The 14,759-nt window shown below is 41.3% G+C and overlaps 1 protein-coding gene across 4 annotated transcripts in view; it reads left to right on the forward strand.

The window, feature by feature from the left end:
* LOC135200074 (DNA repair protein Rev1-like) overlaps nt 1-14,759 on the forward strand; it is a 690,203-nt gene that overhangs the window by 526,434 nt on the left and 149,010 nt on the right. For all 4 annotated transcript variants that reach the window (XM_064228361.1, XM_064228359.1, XM_064228360.1 and 1 more), the window contains one exon: nt 6,367-6,501. In XM_064228361.1, coding sequence (XP_064084431.1) covers nt 6,421-6,501 — 81 coding nt within the window. In that variant the 5' untranslated portion in view covers nt 6,367-6,420. The remainder of the gene's footprint in view (nt 1-6,366; nt 6,502-14,759) is intronic.

Below are 14,759 nucleotides of genomic sequence, written 5' to 3' on the forward strand. Positions count from 1 at the left end.
TCCTGTTTCAGCTATTCTGCATCAGTTAAACGTAAGGATGCTTCGGTATCTGGACGATTGGCTAGTCCAGGCCGAATCTCTAGAGAAATGTCTCCGGTCGAGGGAGATAGTTCTGTCTCTTTGTGTCGAGTTGGGCATTCGTGTCAACTTCGACAAGTCCAATCTAATCCCCCTTGCCAGATCATGACTTATCTGGGGATGTTTTTTGAATTCCCAGATTTTGAGGGCTTCTCCCGCTCAGAAACGATAGACAAGCTTCTGAGTCTGATCGAAGAATTTTTGTCCTCCGTAACGCAGCCAGTTTCTCTTTGGAGGTCTCTCCTGGGCCATTTGTCATCCCTCATCCAACTGGTTCCCGGAGGTCGTCTCAGAATGAGGTCCCTTCAGTCGACACTTCGCCAGTCATGGGATTTCGTGTCCGAGGACACGATAGTCGCCTCTTTTCCACAATGTCAGAAGGATCTCCGTTGGTGGATGCAAGTTCACCGCCTCAAGTCAGGGACATCTCTTCTTTCGGTTCCTCCGGACCTAATGTTTTGGTCAGACGCCTCGGATCAAGGTTGGGGCGCACACCTGGGCTCCGAAGCCGCTTCGGGCCTTTGGTTAGAGGAGGAGAGGAGCATGTCAATAAATTGGAGGGAACTGAGGGCAGTGTACCTAGGCCTTCTTTCATTTCAGGAACAACTGTTGGAGTCGGTTGTCGCGATCTTTGTCGACAACACCACAGCAGTCTCGTACTTGAGAAACCAAGGCGGCACACAGTCGGATCTTCTCACTCAAGAAGCCCGATCAATCCTGTGTTGGGCAGAAGACAGGGGGATTACGTTGGTCCCTGAGTTTATCCTGGGCCATCACAACGTCTTAGCAGACGCCTTGTCGAGACCGAACGAAGTTCAAGGGTCGGAGTGGACACTTTGCCAGGAAGTCTTCGACAGCCTCAGGAAGAAATGGCCTGTCACAGTCGATCTGTTTGCCACCCCACTGAATTTTCGGTGCCAGATATTCTTCGCCCCTTACCAGACTCCTCAGAGTGCCGGGACAGACTCTCTTTTGCAGGACTGGGAGGGACTTCAAGCCTATGCTTTTCCTCCGTTCTCTCTGGTGAGGTCAGTCCTCAACAAAGTGAGGGCAACCAAGCGTCTGGATCTCACCTTGATCGCCCCCTTCTGGCCACAGAAGGAGTGGGTTTCCTGACCTTCTGGAAGCACTGGTGGAACCCCCCATTCGCCTGCCAGAGAGACCAGATCTTCTCAAACAACTCCATTTTCATCGGTTCCATCAGAGGCTCCACATGCTTCATCTTCATGCCTGGAGACTGTCAGGAGGTTCTCCAAGCACGAAGGGTTCTCCTCCAGAGTGGCGCGACAGTTGGCTCTTGCCAGGCGGCAATCAACCAGAGTAAATTATCAGGCTAAATGGTCGGTTTACAGACGTTGGTGTAAGTCTCAAGGACATTCAATTTCTAGACCTTCCTTACCAAAAGTAGCGGAGTTTTTAGTTCATTTACATCATGACAGGGCCCTGTCACCTTCGTGCATTAAGGGTTATAGGTCTATGCTTTCCTATGTTTTTAAGGCAAGGCTTCCTGAGATCTCTTCATCTTATGTCATTAGAGATTTACTTCGATCTTTTTCCCTATCTCGACCCAGGCCGCAGTGTTCGCCTCCGACATGGGACGTTAACAAAGTCCTTCAAGCCTTAAGGTTCCCTCCGTTTGAGCCTCTGAATTCTGCCAAATTTAGGGACCTCTCTTCTAAGACACTCTTCCTTGTCTCACTGGCTACAGCCAAGAGGGTGGGTGAACTGCAAGCACTCTCTTTTCTGGTTGCCAGATCTGGACAAGACATGATTTTGTCATACCTTCCTGAATTTGTCGCAAAGACTGAATCGTCTGAATCCCAATCCCCTTCCCAGGTCTTTCGTACTGAAGTCGCTGGTCGACTTTGTTGGTAATTTAAATGAGGAATTAGTTCTTTGCCCTGTTAGGGCGCTCTCATGTTATTTAACGCCGCACGAAGGACATTCAGGGTCGTCCCCGTCATCTGTTTGTTTCACCCCGAAAATGTCAAGAGACCTATTTCAAAGAATGGTGTATCCTTTTTTTCTCAGATCTGATCGTTAAAACTGGTGGTTCGGCTGCTGGGAAGACCAGACGCCGAGTGCACACAGTATTAGAGCAGTTGCTACATCAGTAGCTTTTATGAAGAACGTCTCAGTCGCCAAGGTGCTTGAGGCGGCGACTTGGCGTTCTAATTCTGTTTTTGCCTCTTTTTACTTGAGGGATATTTCTCTAGTTCTAGGCGACCTTCGTTCTTTGGGCCCGTTGGTGATGGCAGGACAGGTCGTCAGACAGGAGAATTAGGTAGTCTTCCTGTTTTACGTTTGGTTGCTACCTGTATATTATTCATTAATTTTTGTTTTGTTGTATATATTTTTTGTTTTTGTATTATAACCCATGGCAGTTTTTGACGTAGTTATAATGGGAATTAGGCAGTTTGGTATTTAGGTGTTTTTGATGACAAGGACTGACTGCTTGGCAACTCATGCTGCTTCCATTTTCAGTGTGAAATGGTTCCAGCCACTGGGTTGTCGGCACTGGCGACTACGCTTCTCCCAGAGTCGATGCTGACCTAGGACTAGCCACTGGTTCGCTTGTCCGACGACTCTCTTCTTCCACTTGTCCTGACGACTCCTGCTTCTTCCACTGTCCTGGACAGGGAATTAGTCGATGGATCGTCTGCTGTCATCTGGTGACTCGCTCACCATCTACTTTTTGTCTCACCTGTCTTCTCGGAGTCAGACACTCGTGTGAGATCAGGCGACATTTAGTAGCCCTGAGTTTCTTGTTGACGAAGTCGGTTGCGTTGATACACCCCCGATGATCGTGTAACACGAGACCAGGTTGGACTGTCAGGCATTCGTCCTTCGGGACTGAATCGCCTTTTTGCTCCGCGCTCCTTTCTCTTGGCACCAGAAAGCTCGAGTTAGGAGTTGCTCATGAGCCGATTCGTTGCTGGCGACTTCGGGTTGCGTTGATACACCCCCAAGGTTTGCTTAGCTTTGAATCGCCCAGACAGTCCAGACACTCATCCTTTAGGGAAAGAATAGTGCTTGATAGTCTTCAGGGTGCAGCCTTGCTGTCCGCAATTCGTCTGACTGGTCACCTGGTCGGGCACCTGACTTTAGTACAGACGGACTGACTATGCACTTACTCCTTGTCCTGTGCTACCGCAGTTGGTGGCATTATGGTAGGAGACTTTGAGTTGTTAGTATCTTTGACCTTGGGTTGAGTTTTGACTGCCTATGATATATATTTCTTTGTTTGTTTTCTCCTATTCTGTCCGAAGGGGAAATTGTATTCAGATTCCCTCCTCCTTTTCAATGTGGTTAATCGGGCTAGATAAATTATATTAAGGTAATGTTTATTAATATGGAATTTTTATTCTAAAATTAATATTAATAATACTTACCTGTATAATTTATCTAGTCCCACCCATCCTACCCCACGATCTGCCTATCACAACTGATTTGAGGGAAGGTTTTTCGTATCTGTCAACGACAGTGTTGCCAACTGGCGGACAGAATAGGAGGTAACAGGGTTGCCAATGTGGTAAATTTTGGTGCGGTTTTTGGGGATTTAGGGCTAGATAAATTATACAGGTAAGTATTATTAATATTAATTTTAGAATAAAAATTCCATTTCTCTGGCAAGAAGCATCTCCTGTACCCCTTTTCAAACATAACTAGGCTAATAGCAAGAAAAAAATCCCACAAGTGTTTGTGAATGTAAAATAAGCACTTGAGGCATTCCTTAATAAATTTTAAAAAGTTAAGGAACACCTTGAAAACAGCAGTGTATATAGAAAATTATGAAAGTCATTATATTTTGGTTAGTAAATATGAAATGAGTATTGAGTATATATGGACACCATTATGAATATAATTCATTATCCTGGTATGTATATGCATATTTTGAGGTGACAAAATGTCAATTCAGGAGTGTGTGTCAGACAGATGTGGTGATGATTGCATTCTTTAAAGATAGATTCATATTGTGGTTAGTAAACATATAGGCCATTTTTCACATACTACCCTTCATAGACATCAAGGAAAAACCACAAAATTACTGTAATTTGATGTTACATTGGATTCAGATTGGCAACAATTAAAGCTGTTGATAAACACATTTCTCAATGACAGGTAAGCCATCAAGGTTTGTCAGCTATCCTGCCTCAAGAATTCCACATTTAGTGCCAATACTCTGTCCTGAGGCGAGTCGTGCATTTCTTTTAAGCAATTTAGTAAAGTCTTAACAGCTTGCTAGGCCTGTTAAGAGCTTTTGGGATTGCTAATTTGTGCAGCCCAAAAGAATATAGCTCCCATCAGGTTACAGAGGTGCCAACATTATGTAAACTATTTCAAAAAGAATTAAACTATAAGATAATAAAAATCATTATGTACAGTAGAATGCAGTGTAAGTTAAATGAAAAATGCTATTCAAATCATTACAAAACATAAAAAAAGATTAAATGATTCTAACTTTAGCTTCTTGCTGTCTCAAAAATGTAATATATAGTTTTTATTATTAGGTGATTTCTGAATTTAGCTAGGTTGGCCATTATAGAAAGTGCTCACCACTAGGGTGAGTTTTGAGTTATCCCCAGCAGCTGCCGTCTTGGTGCAGATGATGCTCACAGACTGTCTCCACTTATCGGAACCTATGCCCAATCTATTGTTCTTATGTGATCATTGGTCATGACGTGCGCTCAGATATTGCAAGTTCATGTCCCCCCCAAGGCCATGAAAAATTCACTGGTTCTGTCATGATCAGTTACTGCCATAGGGTGGTGTCTGCTGGGAGGTGGAAACCAACATTCTTTGGGACCCTGAATTACTGGTTAATGGCCCTTGTATGGTTGTTCTTTGAGAATAGGTGTCATCTACCAATATAATAAATAATTCAATTAAAAGTATTTTTCTCTTTAAATGAATTAGTATGGCATACCATTCCCTTAAGTTTTTATGGAAGTTAGATTCGGGTTGCCCATATAAAGATAGTTGTCCTAAGATCATGTTAGCTTCTTATGCTTTCTATATATAGTATGTAGACTTGGGTAGACATGTAGAACAGTACCTAAAAAGTTAAATGGCCCTTGGGGTTAAATTAGGTTTATGTCAGACTTTGACCTTTGATGCTAGTGAACTTTGCATCAGAATTGAAGATAAAATTTTAGTAAATCAGGTTAGATTTCAAGGGAAATTCAGGTTTTAAGTGAGATATTGTTACATTGTATTGTCTGAATTTTTAAGGACTATTCAAGAGGTAAGTGAATACTACAGGGGCACATTTAGTGTATAAATGTAAATGAATTAAAGTACTGTAGCAAAGTCCCTAATAAGAGAATGAGAAATATGGACAAACTTTCAGCCATTCTGAATCTTAAAATGTACTCTTCACTACTAGAACTAAGGCCTAATATAGGTACAAGAAATGCAGTATGTATTAGATTTCAAAAATCCTGCAATTATAAACCTAACTATTGTTGTAAAGTCATACCTGAAACTAAGCATTAGCCTCCCATTTAGTAATTGAATATTGAAACAGTGAAGGAAAATAAATAGAAACCAAGTATGAAGTTCTTTGTATGCAAGTAGATATGTATATATATAAACACACTGCTCTGCGTAAAATTATTGACTGCTACTAATGAGGTAGCTTAAAGTCACAGGATCGTCACCAAACAGTAATGTTGAGCTTTCTTGCAAAAATCAGATGTTAAGTCATAAACATTGGATGCCATTGAGGAACTGATGAGTAGGGCAAATTTATTATTAATTGTATGTGTTGCATAAAACAAGTAGTAGTAGTTTCCAAGGTTGGTGCTAGTGACTGGGAGTAGTTTACCCCCATTTCTTAACAAATAGCAAGTGTAGTGCTAAGGTGTTCTTGTTTGTTAGCAACTGTATCGTTAATTCAGTGTATCCTGTCATAGTATTGTGATTGGTTAATTTTGTGCAATACAGTATTTTAAGTATTTATGACATACTTAAAGTAAGCATGCTGTATCTTATTTCTTTATATTATACCTATTAGGTAAATCATTTTCTCCCTTTCTCACAATATTATAGACCTGTGTTACAAATACTTCACATCTTTCATTGAGAATTAATATACAATATGACTATTTTGTTATTTTTCTGAATCAACAAGAATTTTTTGTGTAGTACAGGTACTGTACTATATATTTTTTTAGTTGGAACTCTTGAATTTTTATAATTGTGAGCTTTGTTGTTTTAGGTGAAAGTACACAAAAGTACTCATCTTTGATTATGTAGCATTGGCTGAATTTCCTTTATATATTTCAGGGAATGATGTTAACTTAAGAGAAGAAATTAGACATCTAGTGTTAATGACTAGACATGTCTCACAGAGGATCATCAAATAGAGGTCGTAGGGATGGCCGGAGAAGAGGATATGGTCCTACAGGATTTGAGGACCATGTGAGTCATTGCTTTAGATATGTGGTACTGTATTCTATTCCTGTAGGGTCTGATGTACAATTTAATTGTACGCCATGTGAATGGCATTAATTACAGAAGTTCACTTGGTTTTAACTGAAATTTGTTGTTAATTAAGACTGATTTCAGGAATATGGTTGGTATGTACTATTTGCTTGTAACTGAAGAAACCCAGGCAGTTAGCACTATAAATTTTTTGTTTAATAATAATGCGATAAATTCTTTAACGTTTTGACACCTTTCAACTATAAGAATGTCAGATAACTACTATTTTAATGATTTTGTGTTAACCTAACCCTTAATGACGAGGTAATAAATCAATCTGTAGCACCCCAGGCAGTCAAAACTTTGAGGTTCGCCAATTTAAGAAAAAAAAATGCCTCAATGGAAAGAGGAAGATATGGAAATGCACATGTTGTAAGAAAAAAAATTCTTAAAATTTTCACCACCTTCTACGAGTTGTTGAAAATAACTATTAACAACTCCTTGTGGTGCCTCTTTTACAAGAAGGTCTTAAATTTTGCAAAGTTATACGTGATTTTTCAAATAAATCCATTTATTTTATTTTGTAAAATTACAGCAGTGCCTCGGGTTACGAAATTAATCCATTCCAAAGCGGCCTTCGTAACCTGATTTTCTCGTATCTAGAACTACGTTTTACATGTAAATTGCCTAATTCGTTTCAAGCCCTACAAAAACACCACAGTAAATTTTATAATAAAGCTAAATTGACCAATAAATAATGAAATACAATAATTTGGACCATTCAGTACTTAACCTAACTATTACTGTACCTGTAAATAAAGTGTATTAGTGTACAGGGTACAAGAAATACTGTGTGTACGTATGTATGTAGTAAAATGTGGCACCTTACCTTTCAAGTGAGGTGATGTCCGAAAGTGGTGACAGAGGAGGAGGACAAATGGCAGAAAACATGAACACTTAACTTTACAAAACACATTAAAAAATGGCGGGAAACATTAACAATAAACTTTACAAAACACATTAACAAATGGCAGAAAATATTAACACTTCTTGATTATCTCCATTTTCGTCTCCATTGAAAGCCATCCTCTTCTTTCCATGAACTTCAGCAACATTTTTGGGACCCATGGCTAATAACGTAAGTCATTAAGTTCACACACAACACGATAAAATAACTTGCAGTACAACGAAAGCGAAATCACTTAACGCAAATTTACGTTAACAAACAAAATATATGTGAACGAACGAATTCCAGGTGTTTACGATAACGCTGCCGGAAACAGTGGTCAAGGAACACATTTACATAGAGGCATGATGGGACAGATGCTGACCAATAGGAGAGCAGGATCTTACGACGGTGACTAGCATCAGAAACCAATGGGAGAGCGGGAGGATGGTGGCGAGTCTACTGAGTTGGCGGCTTGCCAGTTTTAAAATTGTTCTCGGCGGGCCAGGCGAATCTCGAACTTTACCCTTTCGCAACCTGAATTATTTTCGTACACAGAAGCAAAAAAATCTTCGTCTTTGCTTTCGTAACCTGAATTTTTCATACGTAGGGACTTTTGTAAGTAGAGGTTCCACTGTAAAATTATAGCTTGCACAGTATCAAAACAGGTAAATCAAATCAGTAACATTATGAGCATATTTGTTGTAAAATACAAGGGTTGTCCATAAAATAAGATTCCCAAAGATTTTTCAGAATGAAAAACATGTTTATTGGCATTGAATAATACATTTTTGGAAAGCTTAGACTTCTTCCTATTTTTCAACATAATTGCCGTTGAGATAAATGCATTTTTGCATGCAGTGTACCATCATCTTTATGTCTTGAATAGTAGAACTCTACCGCCATGCTGCGAAGGTAGCTTAAATCCTCTTCTTTCAGCTTCTCTCCTGTTCTGAAATGCATCTCGCCCAGGTGTTTCTTCAATTCAGGGAAGAGATGGCATACCCTAAATGGTCTTGTCAAAATTTTGTCAATGCAGGTCTTGCTGTCATCAGGTATCATCTCGCAGAGCTCCCGAACCATCACCCTTCGATCTTTTCAGGATTGTTTCTTCCACTTTTGCAATCGTTTCGTCCGAAACTGAAGGCCGTCCTGAATGCTGTTCGTCATGGATGTCTGTTCGTCCGTCTGTGAATTCTCTGCACCATTTGTGCATGTGTTGTATGCTCATACACTTTTTTCCATAGTCTTCATACAGTTGGGAGTGAACGTCCACTAGCGCAGTGTTTTTTGCACACAAAAAATGAATCGCAGAGCGTAACTCGCACCTGGTGGGAGAAGCGAGTGGGAGCTTTATCTCTAAAGTTTGGCAAGCCACAAGACTGAACATATAGCAGGACAAGCATGGGGGGTTTGGGGGGGGGGGACTGGGGAAGAGGGGGAAATAAGCTAACAACGCCAGTCTGTCGCCGGATCCTGCATAACACCGTTCCTCGTGAATGCAACTCCTTGGGAACCTTATTTTACGGATCACCCAAGTATGTATACGTAAATTTATTGAGAACGAAGATTCAATAACTTTTAAATTTAAACATGTTTTTTTTTAATTTTTCTTTGCAAAATTACATCTATGGTTAACTGTTTATGAGCAAATTTGCAAAAAGACTTCTTGTGAGGCTGAGATGCACCACAATCTCCCTTGAAGTCAAGAACCTAAGTCTCTCATGAGCCATACAGTGAATTTTAGCCAATCTAAGAGTTGCCATTGGTGAATTTATGGGGTATAGAAGTACGTAATGGAACCTTGCTCCCCCCAAATTCCCCCAAATCAATGGCGCGTAGTATTGTTACTCACCATGAGTGAGCATGCCCGTTCCATCAAGGGTTAAGTGTCATATAATTTTTGTGTGCATATGCTTCAGTAAAAGAACTGATGTTTCCGTTAGGGAGCTGTCTATTTGCACTGTCTGCTGGAGTCTCTGAAGCCTGCAAGGCTGTGTGCTATTGTAGTATTAATGCTGTACAGAAAGTTAGGTACGTATATCTTAGTTTAACGAAACATTAGACATTTTTATGTGACTAGGAACCAAATGGTTACTTGGCAACGGGTCCTACAGCTTATTGTGGGATCTGAACCACATTATATCATGAAATAATTTCTGATCACCAAAAATAAACTCCTCAATTCCATGTTGGCAGAGCGGGGAAGCAAACTTGGACTACCAAGTCTGTAGGCGAGACAACAACCCACTCGCCCAATGAGGAATGAATGCTCTACACAAAGTAGTATCCAGAGTGCTGTGTAGATTATAAAACTACAGGTAGAAAAAGTGCCAAGATGTTGGAATAACCTCATTTTACACAAGTAACTTACCAACTATTTACTTAGCAAACGATTATGCTCACACAACATCCTAAATTCAAAATTTGTAGTAACGCAGCTATTGCCAAAGTGTGGGGTGGGTGACAAGTCCTGTCCACTGCAACAGGAGTGTGGAAGTGACGGTAGCCGTATGTCTTCATTTATGCCGTGCAACCAACATCATTTTGTTCTCTGTGCTCCTGCTTCATGATTCATTGGTTGTTCTTGCTTCCACAAACAGTGAACCCCCTATTCGCGGATTTCTCTCTGGAGCATTCACGGAAAATTTGCCTATTCATGGCAGTTTTCTATGAGAAATCTTCACAAATTCCTCGGGTTTTTCATCATCAATTTCATCATAAAATGCACTCTTTGTAATAAAACTTTTTAAAAAACCAGGTATAAACATTTTTAGTAGTTTTTCTTTAGTTTTTTCCTAACAAAATAGGCAGTTTTAAACATTTTATAAGGGTTTCAACTATTTGCGGGTTTTAGCTATTCACCAGGGGGGTCTGGTACCTATCCTGTGAATACGGGGGAACACTTTACTCCCGTGCTCAGCTCCCATGCTTCCAACCCTTTTACCATTGCCAGTCTCAAGTCAAGATTAAATTCTATGTTTGATAAGAAAGTTAATATAATTGGAAGTTCAGTATTGGAGATAAGGGCATCCCTTCCTGTTCTCATGGATAAGTTTGAGAAGGTTCCAGTGATAGATTCCCCATAGGGGGTTAGTGCCGTCAGTGCACCTGAGTTCGGTTCAATCTAGGCATTACTTGAGGTTCTTTGCAGCGTCCCTTTGGCCCTTAATTGCAACCACTTTCATTCCTTTTACACTACCTCTGTTCATATCCACTTTCTTCCATCTTACTGCCCACCCTCTCCTAGCAATTGTTTCATAGAGCAACTGCGAGGTTTTCTTCCTGTAACACCTTTCAAATCTTTTACTGTCAATTTCCGTTTCAGCGCTGAATAGCCGTAGTTGTCCCAGTGCTTGGCATAACACCAAAAATCTTTATAAATCAAATCAAAACCAGTGATAGAGTCAAGTGGTGTATTAGTGGAGGAGGTGGCTTCCCGTCCCTTCTGCACCCCTAGACAAAGGTCACTGTCCCACTGCCCTGCACCGGGGAGAAGACATACCGGTCCAAGGGTTGCTAATGGAGTTTGCCCATGGGTTCCTGCCTCCTCTGTTGATCCTGTTGCTATATTCCAGGCTTCTACTAACTGCCACTGGAAAGATTGTCACTGGATGTGTGCCAGTTGTCATCTAGCTCAGATTCAGACTAAGATCACAGCCCTTTGTAGATGCTTCATGGATTCATCCCAGCCATTGAAAAGCCACATAATGACTCGGATCCCACTTCTTTATTACCGGTCAAGCGTCACAGGGATATCATCAATAACCCTCTTCCCTCGTGTAGCTGCGGTGTGGATCCCTCTTGTTTTTGCTCTGTTCAGCACACCTATGGGATACTACTCTGTTGTTCTCTCCTAAGGATTAAGTGCCAGAAAAATTGGTTTTAGGAACCTATTTTGTCTTGAGGCACCCGCTCCTGAGAGCCCAGTTCTGGCTCCCATACTCCCATCTCTGGCGCCTGTTCCGGTACATCCGGCTGCAGACTCTGCTCCCGGCTTATTTATTTGTTCCCACGCTTGGCTCCCTCACTTCCTTTAATGGGTACCGAGCAATCCCATGCTTTTGTCAGTGTTTTTTTTCAATTATCGTGGGTGTATATATCTTTATAGGAAATTCTGGCATCTAGGGTGGCCTGTGCTTCAGTCTACACTGTGTGACACTAGGAAAATACCTTCTCATGCTGGCCATGCGGGCCCTTCTCTGTAACGTTCCAATGTACTGCTGAAGCAAAACTGTTTGTCGGTTCTCAACTGACAAGAACTTATCCACCTAAGGCCTCCTCAACCAAAAAATAACACTTGCCTCTCCTCACTGCGTTTCAACCCCCACACTTTTCAGTTCTCTTCAAGGAAAGTGATGAGTATCCCAGGTTCTGTGAACAAAACAAAGGCTTTAGTCTAATTGCAAAGTTTGACCTAAAAGAGTGCCCTAACATTCAAGAATTACTTTTAGGGTAAGTATCAACTGGCAAATTTCACGTAGCCTAAGCCCAGTAAGCAATCATAAATGCGAAAATTTGGTTTAAAGGGATGTTGTAACAATCGAGAATTACTTTTAAGGTAATTACATTTATACCAGAGGCTTGCAAATAGCTTATGGGTAGTAACAAGTCCTAAAAGCAAAGTTTGGCCTAAAGGAATGATGTAACATCAAGAATTACTTTAAGGCAAGTATTAACTGATGACTTGCACAGCTTCAGTCTGGTAAGTAAAACATATACGTATACAAAGTTTTGGCCTAAAGTGATGGTGTAACATTTGATAATTTAAGGTAATTATTTACCGGTGGCTTGTGAATACCCTATGCCAGTTGAAAAATCCATGAATGCAAAGAATTTGGCCTAATTGAATGGCTTCACAGTACATTCATGAACTATTTTTAAGGCAATTATTAACCAGCGACTTGCATGTAGCCTAAGCCCAGTAGAAGATCATATAAATGTAAGTTTTTGGCAAAGCATTTATGGCATAATATCTGAGAATGATTTTCTAAAACAAAACTATTCCCAGTGACTGCAAGTAGCCAGCTTGATGGTAATCTTAATTAAAATAACGGATAAAGAAGAGACTTGATACACATTTTGGTGGTTGTGTAACACTACTAAAATCCAGTTATATAACTGGAAAATAAGAAGCTGCTGCTGTATGCACTTGATGTCTAGTCAAAGGAGAAATGGGCAAAGGACCTTCAAAGAACTCTACAACTCTTTCAAGATCTATGAATTCTTCTAATCTCAAGAAATCCCATTTGGTTCCGACACAGGAGATTCTATATTTGGGGATGATTCTCAACTCTTGGACTTTAAAGGTTTTTCCATCACCCAAGCAAGTTAAAATCTACATACAGACAATGCACAAGTTGTGCAGATTGTGCACAAGAGTCCTCCAATTCTTCCTCAAAGACAACTGGGACTGGAAGATGAAACTGGACTTGGTTGCTTTTACTGTAACTCAGGAGATAAAAGTCAGACCTCCAGTGGTAGCTCTTCAAAGGAAGATTTTGTAAGGGGAGATCCGCTCTCCCTTCAATCCCCGATTTAGACTTCTACTCTGGCACTTCAGACCTAGGCTGGGGGCCCCCCTGCTAGGGAATCAAGAAATTTCCTGGACCTGGTCCCAGGAGGAGACCAACCTTCACATTGATGTAAAAAAAACTAATGGCCATTCATCTTGGTTGCCTACATTTTTCTTTTTGAGTTGTATATCAAGAAATGGGGGCACCCTTTCCTTTTCCCTCTGCCAGACTACAAAGGAGCTTCTTATTTGGGCCCACTGGAATCAAGTAACCCTGGTCACTCGCTTCATTCAAGGGAAATAGAACTTCCTGATGGACAAACTGTGCCATCGGAAGCAGGTCCTTACCAAATGGACCCTGGTCAACAAGATTTGCATTGACCTTTGGTGATTGTGGGGCAAGTCCTCCATGGACTTGTTTGCCCCTCAAGAAACAGTCTGTCTTCCTTTCTTCTGATCTCCAGACCCGGATCCCATGGCTTGGATGACAGACACCATGCTGTTAGATTGGTCGGGTCTGAACCTTTATGCCATCCCTCCATTCATTCAGCTTAGTCAGGAAAGTATTAAACAAGTTTGTGTCTCACTGCAATGTCTCGATGACACACATTGCTCCTCTCTGGCCCAAGAAGGAATGGGCCACGTTAATTCTTCATCTTCTGCAGACTTCCTGAGGCTGCTTCCCCAAAGACCGTAGCTACTTGGACAGCTGCACTTCAGGAGGCACCACCAAGGTTATCCACTCTAACTCTGACAGGCTGCAGACTGTCAGCAAACTCGTCAGAGCGAACAGTTTTTTGAGAGCAGCTGCGGAAGCTATTGCAAGGTGCAGATTCCAGTCTACTTGCAACGTCTACCAGTCGAAGTGGGCAGTGTTCTGTTGATGGTGCCTTAGACATCACATATTGTTTTCTGGACTCTTTATCCCAGATTGCAGGTTTTCCCCTGTTTTTGAAAAACTTGAAGAGCCTTTTTTTCCACATCCACTACCGTTTCGGAAAACTACAGTACCCTCAGTCCTTTGGCAGTGGCTGCATGGTATTGGGGAAGAAACATAGGAGAGACACATCTCTCTCTCTTCTGTCTCGTAGCCTTGTTGCAAGGATGTCGAATGTTGAGGAGCCTGGGGGTTATGTTGTACCTGGAGTGGCCACCAATTTGTGGGATGGGTAGTGATTGTGTTTTTATAGTGTTCGAGGTGGTGATTGATATTGTCTGGTTTGTTGTTGTGGTACAGCACCCAGGGCAAGGGCAAATTTTTTTCCTGTATTACATCTTGTCACAATCAGGCTATCCTCTGTTGCAAGACTCCCACTGATGTAGGGGCAACTCCCAGCACACTGCCGCACCATTACAAGGTTAGATGAGCACCAACCAGAAGCAGTAATCACCTGCTGTAGCTCTCTTACCAGATGAGGAAGTGGCAAGCACCGTTTCAGTTTTAGCTACTTTTTTCTAGTTCGGGTTATTTACAGGCAGTCCCCGGGTTACGACGGGGGTTCCGTTCTTGAGACGCGTCGTAAGCCGAAAATCGTCGTAAGCCGGAAACGACGCTTGGTAATATGTCTTAAACTAATAAAAAGTTATAAAAACCTTACTTGTAATCCTCCTTTGGTTACACTAAATGTTGTTTCCTGTAGTTTTATGTACAACCTGAGTTATTTTCAAAAAAGAATGCTGGTTCTTGAAGGTAAAACTATTGTAATTCTCTGGTGACACTACATTCTTGAAGTTTTATGTACAACCTGGAGTGATTTTGCCAAATCTTGAGGGCTACAAGAACAGCTGATTACT

The sequence above is a fragment of the Macrobrachium nipponense genome, chromosome 26 (assembly GCF_015104395.2).
Source record: "Macrobrachium nipponense isolate FS-2020 chromosome 26, ASM1510439v2, whole genome shotgun sequence".
Lineage (NCBI taxonomy): Eukaryota > Metazoa > Arthropoda > Malacostraca > Decapoda > Palaemonidae > Macrobrachium > Macrobrachium nipponense.